The 20,946-nt window shown below is 38.5% G+C and overlaps 1 protein-coding gene across 3 annotated transcripts in view; it reads left to right on the top strand.

Annotated features, from left to right (window-relative positions):
* Positions 1-20,946, top strand: part of Upf2 (UPF2 regulator of nonsense mediated mRNA decay) — a 105,822-nt gene that overhangs the window by 64,388 nt on the left and 20,488 nt on the right. For all 3 annotated transcript variants that reach the window (XM_021185922.3, XM_021185904.3, XM_021185914.3), the window contains exons 11-16: positions 4,214-4,330; positions 8,575-8,760; positions 11,316-11,519; positions 12,728-13,003; positions 14,866-15,049; positions 19,859-19,998. In XM_021185922.3, the coding sequence (XP_021041581.1) occupies positions 4,214-4,330; positions 8,575-8,760; positions 11,316-11,519; positions 12,728-13,003; positions 14,866-15,049; positions 19,859-19,998 (1,107 nt within the window). The remainder of the gene's footprint in view (positions 1-4,213; positions 4,331-8,574; positions 8,761-11,315; positions 11,520-12,727; positions 13,004-14,865; positions 15,050-19,858; positions 19,999-20,946) is intronic.

Here is a 20,946-nt window from a genome sequence, read left to right as displayed (position 1 = left end):
GGCTGGTAGTCTTGGTTCTATAAGAGAGCAGGCTGAGCAAGCCAGGGGGAGCAAGCCAGTAAGTAGCATCCCTCCATGGCCTCTGCATCAGCTCCTGCTTCCTGACCTGCTCGAGTTCCAGTCCTGACTTCCTTTGGTGATGAACAGCAATGTGGAAGTGTAAGCTGAATAAACCCTTTCCTTCCCAACTTGCTTCTTGGTCATGATGTTTGTGCAGGAAGAGAAACCCTGACTAAGACAGGATCCAAAGGACGGCATCAGTTTCAGGGACAGCCCCTGCTCCTCCCACTCTTAGGAGGCCCACATGACAACCAAGTGTTCTTAACAGCTGAGCCATCATGCAGCTCCTCGTAACACAAGAGCTTTCGCAGTGATGGTTAAGCCCCCTCCGTGAGCACTCGAGCTCTTCTGTCTCCCAGTGTAGTCTTCAGTTCTTTCTTGGATGGTTCAGATTTTAATTGTAAAAGTTGTTCACTTCACGGGATTACCTCCTGCCCCCAGGTTGTGTTGTTGTTGTTGTTGTAAGCTATTGTGAGTGGGTTTTCCTTCTCAGCAAGTGCATTTACCAGACACAGAGCCAACTTGTTGGTTTGATTTGCAGTTTTACTGAGAATTTTTATATCTATATTCATCAAGAAAATTGGTCTATGCAGGTTTTTGTTATGTCTTTTTCCAGTTTTAGTGTCAAGATGAGACTGGCTTTATAGAATGAGTTGTGGTGGTGACCTTCTGTTTATGAAGTAGTTCCATGAGCATTGATATTGGCTCTTCTTTAAACACTTGGTAAAATTTAGCAATGAAACCATCCTGTCCCCTGGGCTTTTTTGTTGTCTTGCTTGGCTAAGGGTCTGTTTAAGTTGTTTGTGTCCTAGATTTTTATTCTGGCATGTGATACATATCTAGGAATTTGTTTCTTGTATATTTTCTGGGTTCTTTTGGAGTATGAATTTCAAAGTATCCCTTAATGATATATTGGATTTTACTAGAGTCTCTTTTCATTTATTTTTTAATTTTAATTATTTATTTTACTTTCCATATACGAAAGCTTTGCCTGTATGTATGTGTATCACCTGGTGCCCACAGGGGTCAGTGTCAAATCTTCTGAGGCTGGAGTTATAGATGGCTGTGATGATGGGTGTCATGTAGGTGCTAGGAACCCAACCTAGATCCTCTGAAAGACCAACAAGTACTCTTAACCCGAGCCGTTACTCTAGCCCTTCCTGTTTCCGTTTTAATATTATTAATTTGGGTCTTCCTTCTCATTCTTTTCTTTAGATGTCTTCTGATTTGTTGACCAATCTTAATTTTTAAAAAGCTAACTCTGTTTTATTGAGTCTACATAATGTTCTTTTAGCATCCATTTCATTAACTTCTTCCCTGATCTTTATTTCTTGCTATTTATACTTTTGGGGTTTGTCTTGTTTGTATTTTTCCTATGCTTTGAAGTGCATCATTAGATTATTTATTTGAAATCTCTGACTTTTTAAAAATGGTTAGTGTGTGTGTGTGTGTGTGTGTATACATACACGTGTGCTCCATATGTGCTTGATACCTGTGTGTAGGTGCCTGCAGAGATTAGAAGAGGGCATGAGAATCCTTGAAAGTGAAGTTACAGCTTGTTGTGAGCCACCCAGTGTGGGTTCTGGGAACTGAACTCAACTTCCCAGTAGGATCAGGAACGCTTGGGGTACTGTGTCATCTCTAGCTCTGAGATCTCTGACTTTTTATTTGTAAGCACTCATACTGGTAAACTTTCCTCTAAGAACTGCCATAGCTGTATCCCCAAAGTTCTGATAAGTTTGACTTCCATTTTCAATTGATTTTAGGAATTGACATTTCCTCCCTGGTTTCTTCAGTAACCCGCTGACCATTTAAGACTGGCATGACTGTTCATGTTATTCATCCCAGTACCTGGAAGGCAGAGACAGAGACAGGAGGATCTTTGTGAATTCAAGGCAGCTTGTTCTACATTGCCAGCTCCAGAACAGTTGGGACTACATAGAGAAGCCCTGTGTCAAAAAAATTAAAATTAAAAAAAAAAGTGTAAGCCGGGCATGGTGGCGCACGCCTTTAATCCCAGCACTAGCGAGGCAGAGGCAGGCGGATTTCTGAGTTCGAGGCCAGCCTGGTCTACAGAGTGAGTTCCAGGACAGCCAGGGCTACACAGAGAAACCCTGTCTCGAGAAAACCAAAAAGAAAAAAGGAAAAAAAGTGTATGTGTAATTGATGTCATTATGTTCTGATAAGATACAAAAATTACTTATATTCTTGAACACTTTATGGCTTTAGATTGCCATCCGTTTTAGAAATGGTTTAACTTGTTGGCTTTTTTTTTCCTGACTTCTAACTTAACTCTTAAATATCCTTTTTGATATTTGCCTGACTTACCTAAAGATAGGATCGGAGTTTGAAATCACCCATTATTGTATTAGGAACTATGTCATCTTTTTTACCCATTAGTGTTGTGTTATGAAATTGGGAACTCCCAACATTCAGTATATATTTATCCACTATTGTTGAATCTTTTTTGTTTTATTTCATGCCTTTATTTATTTATTTTTATTGCATGAATGCTTTGCCTGTATATATGTCTCAACCACGTGTGTGCCTGGTCCCTGTAGAGGTCAGAATAGGGTATTAGATCTTCTTTGAGCCACTATATGGATATTGGGAGTCAAACTCAGGTCGGTCCTCTGCAAGAACAGCTAGTGCTCTTAACTGCTAAGCCATCTCTTTAGCTCTGGTTTTTGTTGTTGTTACATGTATATTTGTGTGTGTCCGTGTCCGTGTGTGTCCATGTGTGTATGTGGTGTAGGGTCAAGGTTGATACCAGGTGTCTTCCTCTGTTTATCTCTACTTTGTAAGTTGAAACAGGGTCTCTCACTTGAAACTAGCACTCACTGATTTGGCTAGTCTAGCTAACCAGGTTTCCTGGGGAATTGATTTTCTCAGTCTCTTGAGTACTGGAATACGGGTAGGCACCATGCCCTCTCAGCGTTTACATTGGTGCCAGGGAACTGAACTCTGCATCTTATTGCAAGTTCTTTATATGCTGAGCTATCTGCTTCCCTATCTCACTACCTGTTCTGTCTTTTTTTGTGAATTGTTTACTTTGTTATTATGTACTTGCCTACTTTATCTCCTTTTGACTTTTGGTTTGAAATCTAGAAGTAATCTAGAGTCACATGAGAAGAAAGTCTCAAGGGATCGCCCAGATCACGTTGGTCTGTGGGCGTGTCTGTAAGGGCTTGTCTTGACTGGTAATTGATACAGCACGACCTAGCCCACTGGACAACACTGTACCCTGGGCAAGCAGTCCTGGACTGTGTAAGAAAGCTAGTTAAGCCGGGCAGTGGTGGCGCAAGCCTTTAATCCCAGCACTTGGGAGGCAGAGGCAGGAGGATTTCTGAGTTCGAGGCCAGCCTGATCTACAGAGTGAGTTCCAGGACAGCCAGGGCTACACAGAGAAACCCTGTCTCGAAAAAAAAAACAAAAAAAACAGAAAACAAAAAAAACACCCAGCTAGTTAAAGTTGCGCCCATGAGCAAGCTAGCAAGCGAGCAGTGTCCTTCCTTCTTCCGTGGCTTGTGCCTCAAGCTCCTGCTTGAGCTCCTTCGCTGACTTCCCTCAGGAGTGGACTGTACTCTGAAAAGGGAAAGCGACTCTCTGCCCCCCCAGATGTGGTCAGACGGCTTTACCATAGCAACAGAGAGGGAGTTACAGCGACATGCAAGAATAGCTGGGCCAACCTGCTTTTAATATATTTGTTTCCGTCCTTTAGTTTAGTCTGTATCTTTGCTAGTGTGATGTTTTTTGTTTTTTCACAGACAAGTAGTTAGATGTTGTTGCTATTAGGTAGGGACCATAATAAGCTAGTCTATATATATATTTTCTTGTATTGATGAGTTGAATCCATTTACATTTAAAGTAAGCCATTCACATATATGCACACACATACATAGTTAAAATAAATACATTATATCTAATTAATACAGAAAAGGCTTTGATATCAGTTTCCTTTTCTGAAAGCAAAAACTATAAATATATTTTTTAAGCAAAAATTTGATGGAGAGCAAGGCGTTTAGCAGTAAAACTTTTAAAATCAACTTTGTGTTTCATCTTACAAGTTGTTACCCACAGATGCATATATTGTTTTCTTTCTCTCTTAGAAATGATGTGTCTGTGTAGTTTTTCATTATTCTTATTATTTCAGATGCTTCTATCAGACTTTTCTCATCATCATATTGAAATGGCATGTACTCTACTGGAGACCTGCGGAAGATTTCTCTTCAGATCTCCAGAATCACACCTGAGGACCAGTGTGCTTTTGGTAAGGACCTGCAGACCCTGGTAAAAAGATGAGGGTCTTGATTTCCTTCAAGGATTAAAAGTTTTAATCAGTGTTGGCTGTCTTCCTCTGCCTAACCTAGAACATCCTGCACAAATGAACTGCCATACTGGAGAGCCATAGGGGGTTTTCACCTTGTTGCCAGTTAATTCAAAGAAGAACTAATGAGCTGGCAATATAGTTCACTTTTGCAAGCCTGACGACCTGAGCTTGATTCCCAGAAGTCACACAAAGGTGGAAAGAGAGAACCAACTCCATAAATTTGTTCGCTGGCCCACACACATGTACTGTGACATGCACACATATGCACGTTTTGCATGTACATGTGCATGCACGTACATTTTTTTTATTAAAAGAGAATGAAATGACCCCCTAAAAACAAATTATTCAAATGAATAGTTACTCAGTACTATTAGGTAGGGACCATCTTTCTTTTTGCTATGTCCCTACCATTTTTTAATGTGTAAAGTATAATCTAAAAACTTATAAAATTAAGTTTCATAATGAAAAGTTATAAAGTGGAAAGATGGTGTAGTGGTACATATTTTAGGTGATTCACAACTTCATGTAACTCCAGCTGCAGGAGATCTGACATCATCTTCCGACCTCCATAGCCATACACATATGTGCCTATGTGCAAACCCATAGACACATAATCTTAAAATAAATAGATTTTAAAGATTACAGAAGAATCATAAAATACAATATTAAAATTTTAATTTAGAAGAGATATTTAGCTGATTATGATTTTGGGATGCCATCAAGTTTATTAAGCATTGTTATATTATTGATGCTATCTAAGTACCTGCTTGCAGACTTTGGTGTAAGGAGAGAGCATGTACAGAAGGAGTTGATGAGTTAGAGAGACAGATCTGCTTTAGGAACCTCTAGGCACTAACTATCATTGTGTCAGTGTTGTTATTACAAAAACCCCTTCTCCAATATGTCGTGTGGTGGTTTGAATATACTTGGCTCGGGGAGTGACACTATTAGGAGGTGTGGCCTTGTTGGAGAAAGTGTGTTGTTATAGAGGTGGGCTTTGAGACCCTCCTAGCTGCCTTTGGAACTAGATGTAGAACTCTCCATCCCTCCAGCGTCATGCCTGCCTAGACACTGCCATGCTCCCACCTTAATGATAATTGACTGAACCTCTTAACTTGTAAGCCAGCCCCAATTAAATGCTGTCCCTTACCAAAGTTGTAGTCATAGTGTCTCTCTACAGCAGTGAAATCCTAAGGCAGAAGTTGGTGCCAGGAGTTGGGTATTGCTGTGATTGGCCTGACCATGCTTTTGTTTGGAAGAATGGATTTGAGGACTTTGGATTTGGAAAGCAGTAGAATTCTTTAAGTGGGGCTTAGTGGACCAGCCTACTAGGAATATGGAAGACATTGTTGCTGAGGGTGATTTGAACTGTGGAAGCCTGCTCTAGCCGTTTCAGAGGAGAAGGGTTATATGTGTCCTAATACCCATTCTTGTGATAATGTGACAAATGTGGCTACTTTTTGGTTTTGTCTGAAGAGTCTGCCTGAGGCTAAAATGAAGAGATTTAGATTAATTGCATTAGCAAAGGAAATCTCAAAACAGCTTCATATAAATTCTGTTGTGTGGTTACTAAAATCCACTCTCATTTAGAGTGTTTTGATGAAAGGGAACAAACTTAGAAAGGAATAATCATACAAAATGTATGATTCTAGTAATAAAAGGGCACCAGGGAGTAAAATGGAGCTGAATCCTGTGTTCAAGGAGAGACACAGATTAAGGGAGTGGTGAGTTGGGGGCAGGATCCCACCCAGCTAAACTTAACTGTTTATTCTTTTGCAGTTGAATAAGAAAATGGTTATGTCATAATAGATGTTATTACCTGGCTATTGTTTTCATATGAATTTTTATTCTGGAATGAACTACAATCCAGAAATGGAAGACCCAGGCTTTTGATCCAGACCTTGAGGAATAGTGGCCATGAAAAGCTAAGGTCCCAGCATGGTAGTACATTCTTTTAATCCCAGGAAAAAGGGGCACGCAAGTCTCTGAGTTCAAGGCCAGCCTGGAACAGAGCAAGTTCAGGTGTGGTGGTACATGTCTTTAATCCCAGCATTCAAGAGACAGCCATGCAGCTCTCTAAATTCAAGGTCATGTTCCAGCTCCAGCAAGCAGCAGAGCTCAGGCAGCTTCGGCCATGTGGCTCTGGCTTTAGAGAATAGAAGGGACTGCTGGGACAGTTGATGCTGGTTAGCTGGAGCTAAGAAAGAGTGGTGATTAAGAACAGACGAGCATCACTGAGGTAAAATCTTCTGGGAGTTGTTTTCTGAGAGCACAGAGAATCCATGTTCCAGAGATAGCCAAGTTTGTACCTCAGGCTGCAGCTGGACTTGGTAATGTGTAAGGGTCACCCAGGTGGTACTGGTTTTGAAGGCATGAAGGAGTGATGGAGAACAGCTGAGGTTTGGCACTGTGAGAGGCTATCGAAGGCCATTGGTGAAGGTGCAGCCTCAGTTGCAGTTGATGGCCCAGGACTGAAAGGGTAATGCAAAGGAGTTGAGGCTTGGCACCATGAAGAGCCTGTGAGAGGCTATGGCTGAAGCTTAGTTGTAGTGGAAGACTCGAGCAAATTGGAGATTCCAGTATCACAGGATGTTCACCAAGAACAGCAATAGCAGTGGAGTCAACCAGAGCCTAGAGTGCTACCAAGGGCAGAGCTAGAGAAGTGACCCAAGCCCTTTGAAGGATCCCAGAAGATCATGTGTGGATCACAGACAGTGAACATGAAGCTGTAAACTTGAAGTTGCACTGAAAGCCTAAGATGTTAGAAATGTCAGGGCTGTGGGATACCTGCAGAGCAAAGCGGCTAACAACCAGCCCAAGAGAAAGAATGTTGTTGCTGTCAACAAAGATGAAAGGATTTGGAGATTTGAAGATAAAACTTTTACAGCAGACACAGGGATTCAGTTTGGCGTTTGCCAGGTTTTGGTCTTGCTTTGGTCCAATATTTCCTCACTATGATGTTTTATATGTCCTGTGGTATTGGAGATACATGATCTGTTCTTTGATTTTGATTTTATAGGGGATTACAGTTAAGTGACTGGATGAATCTAGAAGAGACTTTGAACTTTGAATCTTAACATTGTTGAGACTGCTTTAGACTCATGGGGACTTTTGAATTTGGACTAACTGCATTTTTCTTTCCACAATGGCTGGGTGTGGCTCCTGTAGACACATGTGTTTGAATAAGCCTATGGGGACCAAGGGGTACTGATTGGTGGTTTGAACATACTTGGCCAGAGAGAGGCACTGTTAGGTGGTATGGCTTTGTTGGAGGAAGTGTGTCACTGTGTGAGTGAGGCTTTAAGACCCTCCTCCTCTCTGCCTGGTCGTCAGTCTTCTCTTAATTGCCTTCAGAACAAGCCTAGACACTGCCATGCTCCCACCTTTATGATAGAGGACTTGAACCTCTGAACATGTAAGCCAGTTCCATTTATATTGTCCCTTACAAAAGTTGCCTTGGTCATGGTGTCTCTTCACTGCAGTGAGACACTAAGGTACTTAGTTAAGTAGATTATGCAATCAAGCAATACATGTCTTGGTTGTGACATTTATCTGTCTTATTTTATAGTCTAGTTTTGAGGCTGAGTAACTTACTGGTGAGGTTTGAAATGAAGACGCATGGATTTGTGTGATTTCTTAGCAGAAATTATTCATGTGATGCCCATCAAGTGAAGCCAAAGTGCACTCATTCTAGAGTTCTCTAGCTTAACTTCTGTTTCAGTGGTGAGATTCGAGACAAAGGAAAGCCTGGGCAGCGGGTGACCATTCAACTTCTCGGGATGTAAACCATTGTGCTACTACAAGTTTTAGAATGTACCCCATAAAATATTCAAAAAGGCCTGCTACAAATGTGACTTGATTTATAACTATTCCAACCTCTATTATCCCTAAGGAGCACAAGGCTCAAATGTGTAAGTGGAATTAAGGAATAAGAATTAAATGAAGATCCAATTCGGACTTGAGCTGTTCTGTGTGTAACTGATAATAATTCCTTCTTAGAGTTGATACCATCCAGTATTACACCATTTAATCAGGAATGTCTCTTCAGACAAGGAAACTAGTAGCTCCCAAGGTCTTAGAACTTAGCGTTGCTCAGCTTCTATGCTGTTGCTTTTCAGAGCAGGTAAGTGTTTTTCCTGCATGCATTTTGAAATGTTTTGGTTAATCTAGACATTTTCTTTTAGGAGCAAATGATGAGAAAGAAACAAGCAATGCATCTTGATGCACGGTATGTTACAATGGTAGAAAATGCATATTATTACTGCAACCCACCGCCTGCTGAAAAGACAGTGAGAAAGAAACGTCCTCCTCTTCAGGAGTATGTCCGAAAACTTTTGTACAAGGATCTCTCTAAGGTCACTACGGAAAAGGTAAAATCTGAATCACATCACCTAGTAATAGTCACCTTGAGGTTTGTGATGGTGCTGCCCTCATGCATTCCAGGACAGGTACGGGTAGATCTACGTTCATTAGGAATGATATTGCTCAAGTCATCCTAAGAAGACATTCATGGGATGTATGCTAAGGAATCTTAGAGATACGTATTTTGTATTTTTATAACTTTTTATTATTATAATGTTTCACTTCTAATTTTAATGTTATATGTTTTTGAAACTTATTTTAATCTTTTTTATTGTTATTCTTTTTTGTGTTTTTGTTTTTGGTGTTTGTGGGGGAGTTGGGGAGAACCTGGACCTTGTGCAAGCTAGGCAGGGAACAGGTTCATGATTCCTCTGAAATTTATCATTTTGGATATCTATTTCTATTTTTCTGGAAAGGATAACAACAGGGTGATTTTTCAGAAAAGGCTAAGAACCATCAGAACTCCTTTCTGTCTGTGGTAGAAGGTGACAAGAATGACAGTGCACCTGTGAAAAGGGACGCTGTCTTCAGGGTTGATTAAAGCAGCTTTAGAGTGGGGTAAAGTTTGGAAAGCACTGAAAGCGACTGTGGTGGTAGAGCAGTGGTGTTTCCAGAGCGGTAAGGAGAGCAGGCGTGGTGCTTGGAGGATGATTCTAGAAAGCGGGGACACATGAAAGGACAATCTCACAGTGGATGTTGCTATGGCTTTCTCGTACATAATGTGTCATTACACCTTCCCAACCCCTACCCTTTGATATCCTTCTCTTGTTGCCCTCTGCCCTCTACTTGCCCTCCCTCTGCGCTCATAGCACACATTCCTTTACCTCTTTAGTCCACCTTTCCCCTTCATTGTATCTCTTTGTCCTCAAGTTTTCTCTGTACTTACACACATGCGCGTGCACGCACACACACACACACACACACACACTTAAATGTAGAGCCCACATGAGAGAGAACTTGTAATACATATCTGAGCATGACTTACCTTGCTTAGCATAATGATCTGTAGCTCTATCTTTTTCCCTACAAGTCTCATAATTTCATTTTTTCTTTATAGCTGAGTAATATTCCATTGTGCACCATGTTTTCTTTATTCATCCTCTGTTGATGAGCATCTTTATTGATTCTCATAACTGAACTATTTTTAAAAATGTACCAGTAAACATGGATGTTCCGGTATCTATGGTACAGTGAGTTAGAATACCCAAACTGGTATGGTTTGTCATATAGTATGGCAGTTCTATTATTAGCTTTCTTGAAGGACATCCATACTGACTTTCATAGTAGCTATACTAGTTAATATTCTTACCAGTTGTGATGCCGGTTTCTCTTCTTTCTCCTCCTTTTCCTCTCTTTCTGTTCTTTCTCTCCCTCCGCCCTCCTTTTTTTGGAGACAGGGTCTCTCTGTATATAGCCCTGACTGTCCTGAAACTGTCCTGTAGGCCAAGCTGACCTTGAACCCACAGATCCACCTGTGTCTGCCTCCTGAGTGTTGTGATTAAAGGGGTGTGCCACCACCACTGACTCTTCCCACATTGTTATCAGAATTGGTTGGCATTTGTTTTCTTGTTGATAGCAATTATGATTATGATGACATGGACTCTTGTCTTTCTTCTGTGGCTTAGGATTTTGGACTCTATTTTACGTATTTATTACCATTTATATTTTTCTAGTTTATTGATTAGAAGATATTGCCAGTATTTAGCTAAATAGCAATAATTCATTCCTATTCTCTGTATCTTTTCACTCTGGTGATTTTTTTTTTCTCTGTGCAGAAGCTTTTTAATTTCTTATTAACTCCTTTGTTAATTTTTGGAATTATTTCTTAAGTCCTTTGAAGAGGTCTTTCCTGGGCTTGACATGTTTCTTCTGTTGTCCTTTGGCACTTTCAGAGTTTCAGGTCTTTCATTAAGATCTGATGCATTTGAATTGATTTTTCAGTAGGGCGAGGAATAGATCTAGTTTCCTTCTTCCCTTGTGGATAGCCAGTTTCCCAGTACGACTTGCTGACGAGGCTGTCTTGCTTGGTTCTGTTCTCCACTGATTGTTTTTGTCAAAGGTTCAGTGTCTCTGATTGTGCAGGTTGTTTCTCGCCATCTTTTTTGTTTCATTGGTCTGAATGTGGGTACATTTGCTAGAAATAGATTTTAAGTAAGATTATTTATGTCAAATGATATATACTAATTTTGGTAAACCATGGCTTTTTTTTCTTTCATCGAGCTTAGTCTTTGACTCTGTACTGTTCGTTTATTTTTTATTACACTCTGTATATTCTTTGTGTGTATGTGCCTTGTAATTACCTACTGAATCATCTCATCCATCAGCTTTCATTTGACTTTATGACCCAAATACTGTAGGACATTTTGGGGAAATATTGTAGACATTATGGAAAGGTTTAGAGAGTAGAAATAATAATAAATCTCATTTTACCTCTTTGAAAAGTAAGAAAACTGAGCCTACTAAAGTATTTCAGATTTAAAATCTCTGTGTCTGCACAATAAGGACTAGAGTTCCTGGATTATTTTATGTGCTTAATAATTTAAACAACACTTTCTTCATGTAGGTTTTGAGACAGATGCGAAAGTTGCCCTGGCAGGACCAAGAAGTAAAAGACTATGTCATTTGTTGTATGATAAACATCTGGAACGTGAAATACAACAGTATTCACTGTGTAGCCAACCTCCTAGCAGGGCTGGTACTCTACCAGGAGGATGTTGGGATCCACGTTGTGGATGGAGTACTCGAAGATATTCGATTGGGAATGGAGGTAACAGATCTCCTTTATAGTTAAGCCCAGTTAGATCTTGTGGAGAACGTAAAAGTCTTTAAATCCTACGATTGAGCTGGGCAGTAGTGGTACACACCTTTAATCCCAGCAGTAAGGAGGCAGAGGCAAACAGATCTCTGTAAATTTGAGACCATTCTGGTCTACAGAGGGAGTTCTAGAACAGGCAAGGTTGTAGAGAAACTGTGTTAAAAAGCAACAACAACAACAACAACAAAAAACCCTGTTCCTTTCTTATATTAAATCACTTGCATTTTTTTTGCATGAATATGCATTCCTAGGTCCAGAAGGAAGGTTGGATGTGTGTATCTACATACATGTGTGCATACATACATACATACATACATACACATATATGTATGACAGAGGTGTTTTAAGTTTTTTTTTTTTCAAGATTTATTTATTTATTATATGTAAGTACACTGTAGCTGTCTTCAGACACACCAGAAGAGGGCATCAGATCTTGTTACGGATGGTTGTGAGCCACCATGTGATTGCTGGGATTTGAACTCAGGACCTTCTGAAGAGCAGTAGATGCTTTTAACCGCTGAGCCATCTCTCCAGCCCTAAATCACTTGCAGTCTCTTGGGAGTTACTTATGAGTAAACTTGTATATTAAATTTCCTGCTGCAACTTCAATCATTAGTACTTTTTTTATTCTTTTTCAGAAGTTGTTTTAAGTTTATTTTGTTAGATTATACTAAATTATTATTATTTTTAATTTATTATTGAGACTCAACTTATAGGAAGCTATGAGCTTATTATATTATATTTATATTATAAATATTTGATAATTATAGGAATGTTCTTTAAGTACTTTCCTCTTAATGTTATATAACGAGCTATGTAATGGTTTTTGATTGATAGGTTACAAAGAAAATGGCTTAGGTGGGCTGGTAGGAAGACTTACATTGTAACTATTTAGAAAAAGCTCACTTAATGATAGCTTAATATTTAACTTAATATCTAACATGTTCTTTTTATTAAGGCATTTTAAAGATAAGCATTTCTTAGAAGCTGACAGGCTAATTAGAAATAGCCAATTCTTAGAAAGGGGTAAAGAAACTATCATCGTTTCTCTGACAAGTGTCCTCTGACTGGTTGGCACTCTTACGTTAGAATTAACCCTTCCAGTTTTATTGCTGCTCTTCACTGAAAACCTGTGCGGTGTTTTTTGTTTTGTTTTTCAGGTTAATCAACCGAAATTTAACCAGAGGCGTATCAGTAGTGCCAAGTTCTTAGGAGAACTTTATAATTACAGAATGGTCGAATCAGCTGTTATTTTCAGAACTCTTTATTCTTTTACTTCATTTGGTGTCAACCCTGATGGGTCTCCAAGTTCCCTGGACCCTCCTGAGCATCTCTTTAGAATTAGACTAGTATGTACTATTTTGGATACCTGTGGCCAGTACTTTGACAGAGGTTCCAGTAAACGAAAACTTGACTGCTTCCTTGTATATTTTCAGGTATGAAAGCACAATATACAATTTCATATCACTGAATGCATATGTAACAGAAAATTTAGCAGAGAAATTATATATTGTTTATAAACAGAATTAAGTTGTACTTACTGTAGAGACCTTAAATTGTGTGACAGATTCATACATAAACAAACACTAATTTTTTGCAGCTTATCATTGATAATGATAGGTTGCTAACTTTGAAGAGTATATAGATTGTTAATTTGGCACAATAATTTATAGATTTTTGTATTTGATACAGTAATTCTTTTTTTAAAGTAAAAACCTGTGGGGATTTTTTTGTTTGGTTGGTTTAGTTGGTTTGTTTTGTCTGTCACCATGTAGCCCAGGCTGGCCTTGAATTCGTGACCTCCTGTCCCTTCTTCCCAAGTGCTGGGATCATAACCTGCCTGCCACAAACAGCTACTTATGATTTGATAACATTCTTCTCTCGTGCCTGTTTTAGTTTATATCCAAAAATGCTTGTTTCTAAAAGATCTGATTTATCTAGCTATTCATCTGTTTACTTACCTACCTTAGAGAAATAATAGTTTACATAAACATTTCTAACATAGAAAGCAAATGTATTTATTTGTTAACTCTTTGGTTGTGCTTTTCATATTTTTATTTATTCCATAATTTATGATTTAGAATAAGTATGAGGTAAATTAACTTCAGTACAAATACAGGGATAATCATACAATTTCTGTAAGGTTTCTAGGTTGCTTACATGTTCCTCAATCATTATTTCCTGTAAAATACAACATAGTAAGTACTGATTAGAAAGGGCAGCTTGTCATCAAGTGCTTAAGATGCTGCCAAGTAAAACATCAATAGTGCCTGATTTTACCCAGCCACAGTCACTACAGTTACCTCTTGAGAAAGGGATGGTCTGGTTATTATATAGCTTGAGGCATCAGAAATGCATTCGCATAGTAGCTGGGATTGAAGTAGGACTATATAATGTTGGGGAATTTCATTTTAACTTTTTTATACTTCTATACATACTGCCTTATCTTACAAGTTTATGAACAAGAAATGAAGAAAGGAGTTTGCAGGTTTGAAGGTCAAAGTCCCTGTTATATGTAAGACTTGCTTAAACTGGAGATGTCTATATTAAATACCTGAGTTTTGCTCCAAACAATATTAATATCTAAAGTAGAATTTTTCATTTGATGCCTGCTATTCCAGCCTCAGAGAAAAAGAGTCTCTCCGAAATACTTAGGACCAGAAGTCAACAAAGGTGTTTTCCAAATTAATTTGACAGAAATATGTGGCACATATTTTTTTCAAAAAGTTTTATCCTCGTCAGGCATGGTGGTGCATGCTTTTAGTCTCAGCACTCAGGAGGAAGAGGCAGACAGATCTCTGTGAGTTCCAGGATAACCAGGGCTACACAGAAATATCTTGTCTCCAAAAGAAGGGATTGGGTTCATCCTTAAATACTTTAATAGAACTTTAAAAAAAAAAAAGAAATGAAGCAGGTAACATAGGAAAATAATGACAATTTATCAAAACTAAGGCATCAAATCTACTTTTATAAAGTTAAATGTGTCAACTCTGTTTGTGGTAACCCTAAAGTGTGTTTGACATTTTGTTTATACTTTTTTCATGTCTTTTTTTTAACCTATGACAGCAGAATAAAAAAATCTTTAGACTAAACTCAAGAACTGGTTCAAAAATTATGTAAATAGGAGAAAATAATTGAATTAGAATCATTGCTGTTGTCCATTAATAAAAATTAAAGGTTTCTTGTTCAACCTTTTAACTTAGTTATTATAACTAGGCAATACCACAGTACAACATACTATTTTAAATTTTTGCTATTAATTTCTTATAGCTAAATTTATTTTTTTATTTGTTATCAGCGTTATGTTTGGTGGAAGAAAAGTTTGGAGGTTTGGACAAAAGACCATCCATTTCCTATTGATATAGATTACATGATCAGTGACACACTAGAGCTGCTAAGACCAAAGATCAAACTCTGTAATTCTCTGGAAGAATCCATCAGGCAGGTACAAGACTTGGAACGAGAATTCTTAATAAAACTAGGTAAGCAATTTATTACAGAGAGAAAATGGAGGGGATTTGGTCAGCTTATCTGTAGAATCTGTTTCATAACGTTTCCAGTCAGAGTTTTCAGTTTGCATACTTTGTATCTTTGATGTTGAGTACTGCATAGTAGTGTTAGATGTGACCTGGTTGGGTTCACCAAGTGATCTCTAATTGAAATAAACGATCAAGCCGGACTTAAAGCAAGTGATAGTGAAGGAAAAATGCAGTCTTGTCAACTGCTCTCTCTTACTTTTAGACTCTGGTTTCTGAGCAAACGTTTGGATGAAAATGTCTCATGTTTTCAGCTGGTTACTATTCCTGAGAACACACAGACTTTGAAGTATAGAAGGGAGTACCTGTTAGAAATTTGGAACAACTACCAATTTTAAGATCTCATTCATTAGTGGAGTTGGCTCTTTTTCTGGGTCTAGAGAAAATGTGCTGCTAGGGGACTATATGTACAATGTTCCTTAGCTTTCTGAGGCGCTTCTAGAAGACCTAACCTTTGAACGTCGCCCCCTGTGGAATACAGTAGTTTACTAGTTTGGTCAACAGGTAACAAATACAAAGTCTAGTCATACCAACCTAGTCAGTCTGTTTTATTGTAGTATTTTCATAATCATTATCTTGTCAGAGTTGATAAAGTTATTTCATTTCTCATTAGCACTTGGTGTGTTCATATGCATCCTTACTGTCAGTTGTCCTTAGAGTATTGCTTTGTTACGTTGCTTGTCTGGAAGAACCAGTCTGAAGTGAAGGTATAAGTGACAGTCCCCTCCCTACCGCAGGTGTCCAGAATATTGATGATGTGCTTGCCACCTCCAGGGTAAATCTGAGTTTGCCTGATTGTTCAAATCTCTACACTCAGTGTGCACGTAGGGATGTGTTCTCCTGCTCACTTCACAAAGACCGAGGGTGAAATAGGGCTTTTCAGCCTTGACCCAGGTTACCCAGTTTCTTTTTCTTTTTAGATTTCTAATTAAATAAAGCATTTCACACAAAGCATTATCTTGTTCTTTGTATCTTCTGAAGTTGTTAAGGTGTTCCCTAGGGCCCAGAAATTTTCATAAATGGTACAACTGCATATAGGGGCATAAGGAAGAAGAAACAAGATTGCTTGGTCTTGTTGTAAATTAAAGGGTTAAAAGACAATGAACTATTTATGAGGAACATGAAGAAAGAAAAATGAGTCACCGTTATGGCTTGAAACTATAAAGATGGTAGCACTTAAAATCAGTCTCCATCCTCCTGGTTTTAGAAGTTAAATAACAGGAAGAGGCTGTGTGCATAGTGTGTGTTCTAAGTACCCTCCTGTTGGTGAACCACAGCACCATGCTTTGTTTGCCATTGTCGGCGAGCACCTGGGAACTTTTCATTTTAATTTTATAGCATCCAATGCAAGGTGAAGCTAGTGGGAAGTACTAAAATTAATTTTTAATGTCTTAAACCATTTACAGTGTTAACATAGGTGATGTTTATGGCAGTAATTCTGAGAAATATAAAGAAAACCACCTGTATGCAGTTAGAAAGACTGGTTTGTTAATATGATTTATGATAGGTTTTTTTTAAACTTTTCATGTTTTTGCAGTTTTGTAACTGGACTTTTTAAAAATCTTTGGAGTTTTTGTTTGTTTGTTTTAACAGATTGTATTCCTTTGTTTGAATATACCATACTTAAATCTGTTGTTTGACTCTTAAGAATTTTTTTCAGGTTTACACCATTTTATTGCTTTTTAAAGTGATTTTCATACCTTTTGGTAGACAGAATATACAGAATATACGGGTTAAGACTTTTTTTAAAGCCAAAATGACTCCGTTTTTGTTTGGAGGTTCCAGCTAATACTGTGAAGAACAGAAATCAGAGTAAATATATCCTAAAGCAGAAGAGTATATTTCTTAAATTATAAACAAAGCCAAAAACTATTAAAGGTCCAAAAGTAGTTCTAATTAAATACTAGGCAATTTAGCATATAATGAATAAAGACTCTTAAAAATAAAGAATACCGGTGAACCAAATGGGTTGAATATTTATTTTTAAAAGGCCTAAAAATGATCTAGTACTTGTGTTTCCAAATTTTAAGTTTGCAGAAGCATGTACCCAAAAATAACAAATCTGATTGTTTGAAATTTTCCCATATGTGGTCTAGTGCAGACACCTGTAATCTCAGCACTTGGAAGGCAGAGGCAAAGAGTCAAAGGCCAGTGTGATTATTCAGGGAGACTTTGTCTCAGAAAAACAAAACAACAAACCTACAAAATAAACAAATCCCCATAAAATATACACATTTTGTACAAATTGAGATTAAAAGAAAAATGATTTCCTTGCCAGGTCATTACTACTTCTGTATGAAGTACACAGGCAAACTATTAGAATGCTATCCATAAGGATAGGTTAACCGGGCGTGGTGGCGCACGCCTTTAATCCCAGCACTTGGGAGGCAGAGGCAGGGGGATTTCTGAGTTCGAGGCCAGCCTGAACTACAGAGTGAGTTCCAGGACAGCCAGGGCTACTGAGAAACCCTGTCTCGAAAAAACAAAAACATAGGATAGGTTATTGAGTATGGTTTTTTTGCCAGAATGATGGAGGTGTTATTTACACATGACAAACAAAGTTCAAATTAAATGGGCAGCTAATGTCTAAGAAGGACAAACAATCTCATGCTCTTATGACTTCCAAGTATGTGGAAGATGTGTTCAGCTCTCCTGACTCCCTGGAAACAGGCTCTGGCCGCTTCTGATGAGAGGAGCCTGAGTCCTCTAGCAGTTTACATTGAAGGAGAAATGGGTTTTATTTTGTTCCTATATGCACTTCTAACATGTTAATACTCTGTGCTTTGTCTATATTTATATTTTGTTACCCATATGTCCTTTATATGTCTCATGTACATTGTTTACATTGACAGTTTCCTAGGTATCATTCATAGTTAGATCATTCTTACAGAGTAAAGCAAATTGCAAAGGCAGTGCGTACAAGCTGAGTTTGAAGCTTTGTTGTGGTCCAGATGGAAATACGCTAGCAATCCGATTATTTTCATGATGCTTTGGAAGCATGGCTATCAGAACAGTTGCTTACATAGTGTTCTCAGTGATGCATATCGAAAGTAGAGAGTATAATGATGTCATAATATTTCATATCACATAACTTATCATTGGGTTGTTATGCTAACATTTAGGTTGCAAACTCCTGGCTTTGTATTGTTTGCCTTTGATAATTATTAGTCAAATATTTTGTTTTTAAATCCAGTTAGAGGTCTCCAAGAAAGTTCAGCAGGTAAGGATGCTTGTCACCAAGCCCGACTTTGAGTTTTGGAGCTCACACGGTAGTAAAGGACTGACTCCTGCAGATTGGTCTTCCACACTCACGCCATGGCATGATACGCATTCAGCATACTTAGACACACATGCCAGCCAGCAAATATTTTAAAATCCAACTAAACATAGACATAAATAAAATTGGCTCCTTTTATATATGAAAGCCACTAAACAATAAGTAAATCCTTAGATTAATGAATTTCACTTTTAGAACAGCTAGTTCTGAGCATCCTCCATCTGCTTTTTCTTCCCTCAAACTGTGAAAATAGTACTTTAAGTGCTCAGTACTTCTGTCATTTCAGCACTGCCTCAGCTTAGAGCGCTAGAGTACATTTCTGTTGTTAGAGGTTTGTCTGGTTCCTCAAGCTCTGACACTCAGCATTCATGAAATGAGAAGATTAATACGTATTATCAATAGTTCTTCCTGTATTTTACGAAAATTCTGTGAATAACTAGTACTGACTTACTGAACCTGCTGTATACTTGTCAATTATAGCCTTTGTTAAATTTGAAATATATACCCTAAGTTCTTTGTCCTTAGTGATCTTGCAACATTTATGAACTTATTAGAGAAGAAGTAAGATGGCATCAGCTGTAAGGAGGGACCAGATAGGAAGGAAGGTCAGGTGACACTTGAAGAGACATGTTCAGTGACACTCTCACTGAGGACATTGGATGAGCCACATCTAAAGACAAGCTCTCTGTAATTTGTAGGAAAGAGTTGGGAAATAGGTCAGACTATGTTATGTGTTTCTTCAAATTAGAGCAAGTAAATTGAAATTAATCCAATGTGAAGAAGAGCTGTACAGTAAGATGTAGATGACGTGGGAGGAAGAGCTGTACAGTAAGATGTAGATGACGTGGGAGGAAGAGCTGTACAGTAAGATGTAGATGACGAGGGAAGAAGAGCTGTACAGTAAGATGTAGATGACGTGGGAAGAAGAGCTGTACAGTAAGATGTAGATGACGTGGGAAGAAGAGCTGCACAGTAAGATGTAGATGACGTGGGAAGGGAAAGATTCGGGCAGCAAGTTCCCCATGGAAGAACACGCTGCTACTGAAGAAAAATGTAAACTGCAGAACAAAGGTGTGCGTTCAGATTGACAGCCAAATGTGATTTCTCTACAAAGTGATATGATTTTATATATTTATTTTGTAAAGCATGGCACAGCTCTGCCATGAGCTCTGAGGCTGACCTTTACATGTGACTGTCTTTGTCTTTCTTCATCTGAGATAGAGTTTAAACAAGATAATCTTTTTAGTATTTGGAGATGGAAGAAAAAGGAAAAAGGCATATGTTTGCATATATCTTATTTTTCTTTTATAGTCTTGTGGATAGGAAATTGTATTTTTCCTGTGTTTCTCACAATTATGATCATTTATTGCTCTCAGGAATGGCTGTTAAGTCACTTCACGCTTTTTAAGTGAAGTAATATAAAAACCATAGTGTAAAAGATAAATGCTATTTATTTCCATTTTTGTCCTCTTTTCAAGGCCTAGTAAATGACAAAGAGTCCAAAGAGTCTATGACAGAAGGGGAAAATCTTGAAGAGGATGAAGAAGAAGAAGAAGGAGGAGCTGAAACAGAGGAACAGTCTGGAAATGAAAGTGAAGTGAACGAGCCAGAAGAAGAAGTAAGTACTGTCATGTCCACTGTGTGAGGAGGACTGCGACTGAGTAAATTTGATTGATTCATTCATTCATTTATTTATTTTGGTTTTTTGAGACAGGGTTTCTCTGTGTAGCCCTGGCTGTCCTGGAACTCACTCTGTAGACCAGGCTGGCCTCGAACTCAGAAATCTGCCTGCCTCTGCCTCCAAAGTGCTGGGATTAAAGGCGTGCATCACCACCACCCGGCGAGTAAATGTTTTTAAAACCTATTACATTTATTTATTTCTGTACACACACACACACCCTGAGCTCAGGAATCAGTTTTCAGGAGTAAGTTTTCTCTTCAGGTCCTGGGAATTGTACTTAAATCATTAGGTTTGGTAGTGTTTTTCCATGCTGAGCCTTCTCTCTAGCCTGAGTGAAGATTTTTTAATTAATAAAGATCTTCTCTGGGCTGGCGAGATGGCTCAGTGGTTAAGAGTGGTTAAGAGTCCCAAGTTCAAATCCCAGCAAACACATGGTGGCTCACAACCATCCATAACGAAATCTGATGCCCTCTTCTGGAGTGTCTGAAGACAGCTACACTGTACTTACATATAATAAATAAGTAAATCTTAAAAAAAAAAAAAAAAAAGACCAGGGTGTTAACTGAAGATGTTAGAAATAATAAAGCCGGGCGTGGTGGCGCACGCCTTTAATCCCAGCACTCGGGAGGCAGAGGCAGGCGGATTTCTGAGTTCGAGGCCAGCCTGGTCTACAGAGGGAGTTCCAGGACAGCCAGGGCTACACAGAGAAACCCTGTCTCGAAAAACCAAAAAAAAAAAAAAAAAAAAAAAAAAAGAAATAATATATAGGGCCAGGCAGTGGTGGCAGATGCTTTAAAAAAAAATCTTCTCTTTTTATTACTAAGAATGTGACTAATAACATATTTCTATTGTAACGCCCCTTAACTAAGGTTGTTTATAGATACC

The sequence above is a fragment of the Mus caroli genome, unplaced genomic scaffold (genome assembly GCF_978045245.1).
Source record: "Mus caroli unplaced genomic scaffold, Mus_caroli_1 scaffold_2, whole genome shotgun sequence".
Classification (NCBI taxonomy): Eukaryota; Metazoa; Chordata; class Mammalia; order Rodentia; family Muridae; genus Mus; species Mus caroli.
The sequence above is the reverse complement of the archived record's forward strand: the minus strand, read 5'-3'. Positions and strand labels throughout refer to the sequence as shown.